General features: G+C 37.8%; 1 protein-coding gene across 1 annotated transcript; it reads right to left on the reverse strand.

The window, feature by feature from the left end:
- Positions 1–303: 303 nt before the first annotated feature.
- LOC112511145 (polyadenylate-binding protein RBP47-like) lies at positions 304–4,221 on the reverse strand. Its single transcript, XM_025116615.1, has 6 exons — positions 3,712–4,221; positions 2,415–2,895; positions 1,868–1,923; positions 1,651–1,781; positions 994–1,090; positions 304–783 (listed from the first exon to the last, which is right to left on the reverse strand). The coding sequence occupies exons 1-6, from the start codon at positions 4,102–4,104 to the stop codon at positions 622–624; spliced, it is 1,320 nt and encodes a 439-aa protein (XP_024972383.1). The 5' UTR covers positions 4,105–4,221; the 3' UTR covers positions 304–621.
- Positions 4,222–6,159: the final 1,938 nt, after the last annotated feature.

Consider the following 6,159-nt stretch of genomic DNA (forward strand, 5'->3'; position numbering starts at 1 on the left):
TATATATATCCAGACGCCCGCCACAAGTCATCCCATGAAAAATGTTGTGGCCTTCTTGTGGCTCCCAACACCTTAGACTTGACCTCGCTATCAGGGCATGATGTTTCATGTCATTTAGAACCTTGTCTAAAAGAAATCATTTCTCGAACCTCAAATTAAACCACCTTTGATATGCATAAAGAAATCAATCACACCCGTAAGAGCGACATAGCAATCAATTCAACAAGTTGAGCATGGAGAAATGGCTACCCGAATAGTTGACAAACGGTTTAAAGGTCGAAAAGATTGACCAAAAGATACGTATACGAGCCAATAAACCATCATATAAAATTTTGTGATTTCGTTTATTACGACTAATACCAAGTCTTAAAGAGTTAAAATCCCACACGATACGTGCGAAAACAAACACATGACCGATCGATGTTTACTGAAACCCTACGACGAAACTAGCTCATGTAGTCAAAATTCAACCACCACTCCATATTAAGAGGGAGGAAAGAGTTGGGCGCATTCTACAGTACTCCCAAGAGGACACTACTACAAATGGAACACACAAATTTGTGCCCATTTTTACGATCGATGCTCTGATCCATCTGCCTCGATCGCTCGATATAATATTAGCTAGCTTACTTGTTGTTGATGAATGCCATACATAGGATAAGCCCCATATGCTGCAGCATACATGCTTGGATCATGAGGTGGTGTCATGGCATACTCGTATCCATCGTAGATGTGCCCTCCATAGTACGCTCCTCCCCACTGGTTTCCGTACTCATTTCTCATCTGTAAATTTTCATCATATGTAGATGATTAGTGTGCTGAATCGGATGTGCAACAAAATCGGTTTTATATGTCTAAATGTCCTAATAGACTGTTTTTATTTATAACACTTAGAGATATTTGAATTCCTATAAAGCTGAATTTTGCTACAACGCCTATCACGCAAAGTGTGTGCTTGTTAAGTGTATGCACGGGAGCAAGAGGACTGCGTACCTGCTTATTTGCTGGATTACGACCCCAAGAAAGTCGCACGGTCTGCTTCCCAATTGTCGTGCCATTTAATTTCTGCAGTGCCTCTTCGGCATTATTTCTGCCAATATACGTTAGAAAGGCAACACAAAAACGACCCATAACACATCTAGGACCGACCACCTTGGTGCACCAAGGCTCAGAATTACAAGGGTTGGATCATCGTTTCTATGACTCATACCAATGACCTTCTGATCATCAGAAGATAGTAACTTCTTAAAAGTACATAATATATACACAACAAATTCTCACACACCCTCCTCATCTTTGGTGAAAACTGAACCATTTACCTCAAGGGAGACTAGGATTTACCAGTAACCCAGATACCGCTAGGTTAGACATATCAAAAACAAAAACCCTTTACCTCCGAGGAGACGATAAGGATTTACTAGTAACCCAGATACCGCGGTAGGCCAAACATATTGAAACAAAACCCCTTTAGGATTTAGGATTCACGTACCAGTAACACGGATACCACTAGGCCAAACATATATCAGAAACAAAAACCCTTTTACCTCCTGGGAGAGTAGGATTTACTGGTGACCAGATACCGCTGGACCAAACATATCAAAAACAAAAAGATACATACATATATATATATATGTGTGTGTGTGTATATACCTGTTGGCGAATTGTACAAATCCACATCCTTTTCCAATGGGTATTTTCACTGAAACTATCTCACCATACTGGGAGAAGGGCTGCCTAAGATCCTCATCATTTACAGTAGGGTCAAGCCCTCCCACAAATATCTACAACCGATCAAGGGTCAGCAACAAGTAAAAGAAAACAAGAGATGGTTTCCTTTTAACTGAAAAACGATTTAAAGCGTACTGACCGTAGTGTTGTTAGAATCTCCATCAGATTGAGAACCACCATTCGACATATAACCACCTAATTACAAAGAGCAAATGAAGTCTTATTGAGCTGCATTTGTATTCTACAAAAGTGGTTTAGCAATAGATAAAGGGAGACCTTGGTGCATCATGGCTCAGGGCTTCTTAATTGACTGTTACTACTACATATGTACTCATAAACTGCTTTATAACACTTCAGTTCATAAGACCAAACAATTGTAGGTCATATATAAAGGTGTTACAATAAGACCAAACCACCGTAGGTCATATAAGAAGACCAATATAACAGTTTATTTCAAAAGTGTCCTAAAAGCCTCTTAAGATGCTCAGCCAAAACGATCATATCATAGCAGTTAACACGTTTAAATAGGGCTCACAATTATCTAGTCGTATAAAACAACATGTTAAGATATATAGACATATTTGACATTCTATAAATCCGATTTCGTTGTAGTGCATTGAATGTGTTATATGCCTCTTTCGTATAGAATTTAATAACAAATCAAACTAAATAAAACAAGAACATACCTTGTGAGCCATATTGTTGTTGGTAACCAGACGATTTTCGTGGGGTAGCAGCACCAATACGCATGGGCCGGCTCGAGCAGTATGTGCCATTCATTTCAGTCATGGCCTGAGTCCTCTCACTATCATCTCCAAACCTTACAAAACCATAACCTTTAGAGCGGCCGGTATTGGCATCAATCACAACTTTAGCAGCTTTAACGGATGGGTATTTATTAGCAAAAGTTTCATGCAATAAAGTATCAGTTACATCCGCAGCTAAATCTCCTACGAATATCGAAAGATCAGAACCATTATTCGAACGCTTATCTCCCATGCTAAATGTGGCCCAGTTCAATCGGAATGGTTGTTCTGTATTAGGCATAGCAATGCATGTATATGTCTGCAAAACCTTTTCGGCTGCAGCGTGCGAAAAGAACTCCACAAATCCATATCCCTCCGAAAAACCAGTTTGCTTATTGCGAATAACTTTAATGGAGGCAACCTGCAACAAGTGAAGACAACAACAATCAGGTTTAACTTAATTAGCTGCAAATACAACAACATAATCTGTCCCTTTGTTCCCTTTTTAGGATGCGTTTGGTACAACTGTACGGAATGGACTGGACGGTCGAGAGTCACATCATAGGCACGTGAAACACGTGCAGGGTTTTAACATGACATGAGGTAGTTTAGTAATTTACCAATTATTAATTATCTCCCTTTTAACTTTCTTGCAGCTCTCTTGGTGGGACAAAGTGCATTTTTGTACTGTTCAGTCATTTACCGTCTGGTTTTGATGTCCCATGAGAAAATAAGTTTTTGTCGTGTCCCTTGTGCTAAACGTACACTTAACAAGAACAAATAGTTGTGTTGTCTAACTTAAATTCTATCAGATCAAAAAGATATATACATGAATATATATAACACCATTAATTTTCAAAACTACCAAATAATTAAGGGAATGATTTAGTGGTCTGATGCAACACAGATGTCTTCCAGACGGTGACCACCGCCACCGATGGCAAAGATGGTGGGGTCCGCCGTCACCATCAGCAAAGGCGGCTATGTCCACCAACAGTACCGTCAGCAAAGATGGCCGGCCGGCAGGCAATGTATATCGATGAAGATTACAACCCAAATTGAAGGTAATTAAATTAATATCAATAAAGATTTCAAAAAATTTATGTTTAACAAATAAGAATACATCTTAAATTAAGAACAAATCGTATTTAGCACATGATAGAAGCAGCTATGGAATGTGTATTAAATCGGAAATTAATGTAAATTACAATAAATTAAAGATTGAATCAATTAATACCTCGCCGGTGGAAGCAAAACAGCTACGCAGGTAATCCTCATCCATCCAATTATGAAGGTCACCGACCCAGATCGTTCTGTTCTCTCCGCCGGCACCGCCGCCGCCTGAGCCCTGCTGCGGCTGTTGCGCCACCGGATGATGGAGGTGGTGTGGATGGTACGGCATGTAGTGTGGAGCCATCGGGTAATGTCCCGGAGACGGCGCCATCATTTGATGCTGCATTACCATCGCTGCGGCTGGATACTGCATCGCCACCCACTGTTGCTGTTGTGGCCCAACCCCTACAACCGCTGGCGGCGGCGGTGCCGTGGTTGCCACCACCGCAGGCTGATTGTTCTGGGTGGTTTGTTGTTGCTGCGGATCAGAACCACCACCGTTGGTACTTGATTGCATCTTCAAGAACACAGTTAATCACCGAAAAAATAAATCACAAAGTTGAAAAAGGGATTTATGTGTGTATACGTATAGGTTTCTGTAATGAAAACGGCGAATCTGAAAGTTTCGAGAGAAAAAGAGATAAGAGAGAGATAGAGAGGAGGTTATGGAAGGATTCATGGGGAAGCCCTACTTCATGACGCGTATGATCTATTAACCGTTGGATTAAATGGCAGTTGATCAACTTGGACCGTTGATTTTACACGATCTCAGCTAAGCTTTGGGAGTGTGCTCTTTTAGTTATGGTCGGCCGCCACTCATAATTTACTTCTTCTGGTATATTTCAGTATTCTCATTATAAAACCCAATTCTTAAATTCTGTTTTAAATCTCCGAGTACGGTAGTCTGGAGTCATCGTATTTGAGCCTCTGTGATTATAAGAGGATTTTTATTTCTGTTTAGATTCAAACCTGAGGTCTCCAAACACTTTTAACCTTTGAACCCTAAACTCAAACTAATCAGACATCATCCTTGTGGTTAATAAATGAAACATTGTAATCTTACTAAAAATAAGAATGGTTGAACTTTTGATAGTGCTCTGAAAAATTCTTGGATATGTTTTTGTATATGACACCACTTTTGGTAACACGTTCTGCGTAATGGTCTTATGATGCTCATGAGGGAAGTAAATGTGCGTTAACAGTGTCTAGAGTGAAACACCTCCCGCTCGTCTTACAATGATGCCTACCTCGTTAAGTTGTTATTTGTTAGACTGATGTCGTAAATATATTTCGCGGGCATGTTTATTATCAGATTGTTAGTATTTATAAAGATTCGTTACAAACTTAATAACTACTATCGTGTATGTTATGTTTTTTTTATAAAATCAAAACATGAAGAAATGTGTAGCGTTAAGGTCACATGAGGGTAACAATATTAGCATATATGTGGGCCTAATTTCATTGTTGGTTCGGTATAACTTTACAACAGTTGACTAAAAGTCAAAATAAAATCATTTTATATATTGCTAATCAACATATATCAATATAACTTTAAATTGAAACCCATGTTAACCACTTGGGTGTCACATTGTTAAACTTCAGGGCGATGCAGTGGAAATTTCTACCTTCCCTTTGTTTGAATCCAAGTGTTGTCATAGTCTTGTATGTGAGCATTTGGCCTCTTAGGAAGTCAGGGATTTAAACTTCAAATCTTATCAAAGATGAGAATGGTGAATACGTTTATTTGTTCTATTTATTGTATATAAATATTATATATTTCAAAAAAAAAAGTTCATCTACGATGAATTCAAGCTATTGATGATCACTTAAGAGATTAACCAGTACGTATAAACTAACCCAAAAACCTATACTTACCAAAAAAAAAACACAAATGCCAAATTAAACCAATTTATGTTCACTTATTTAATTCAGTGTTTTTACCTATTAAGCTATCTTACAATCACCTAATGAACTTATATAATTTTGATTACCTGCAATATAATATATATATATATATATATATATATATTCATCATAATCTCCATCCAAAGTATAATAAATTAATATTGTATTTTAAAAAGTTGATAATCAGCCATCCTGGCCAGCTTCACACGAAACCCATCTTTAAGGACATCAAATGTGAAGCGATATTTTTTTACTCAATCAACAACTGAGGCTAGCACTCGTAGGGGCCTAGAGTCGAACCTTGTACATCCCTTGTATTTAAACAAAGTTGTCTAACCTCTTTACCAGCTGAATTATCGAGGTGTATGAGATTGTTTATAAAAACAATTTATTGACTAATTCTGTTGTGGTACCGGTAATAATCATTTTTTAGTGTTTGGATAAACAGCTTATACCGGTACCAAACCGGTAAGAATAGTTTTTTGAAGAAGTTAAACCATTATAACTTATAATAAGTTGATAAAGACTTTTGTAGAAAAATATAAGTTGTTTCAAATAAGCAATCCCAAACACCTTTTATATATAAATGCGGTCCTATTAAATTATAACGTTTGACTATATCTAATAAAATAAAAATTATTGACTCTCATTTCCAGTTTCATTAAAA

Source organism: Cynara cardunculus (assembly GCF_001531365.2).
Source record: "Cynara cardunculus var. scolymus isolate 2C chromosome LG 4, CcrdV1, whole genome shotgun sequence".
Taxonomy (NCBI): Eukaryota; Viridiplantae; Streptophyta; class Magnoliopsida; order Asterales; family Asteraceae; genus Cynara; species Cynara cardunculus.

Excerpts from the sequence above, each read along its gene's own strand:
- LOC112511145 (XM_025116615.1), bottom strand. The coding sequence starts at position 4,104 with ATGCAATCAAGTACCAACGGTGGTGGTTCTGATCCGCAGCAACAACAA. Across the intron at positions 1,782-1,867 it reads GAGATTCTAACAACACTACG|ATATTTGTGGGAGGGCTTGA; the intron begins GTCAGTACGCTT and ends GATCGGTTGTAG. Across the intron at positions 784-993 it reads GTAATCCAGCAAATAAGCAG|ATGAGAAATGAGTACGGAAA; the intron begins GTACGCAGTCCT and ends GAAAATTTACAG.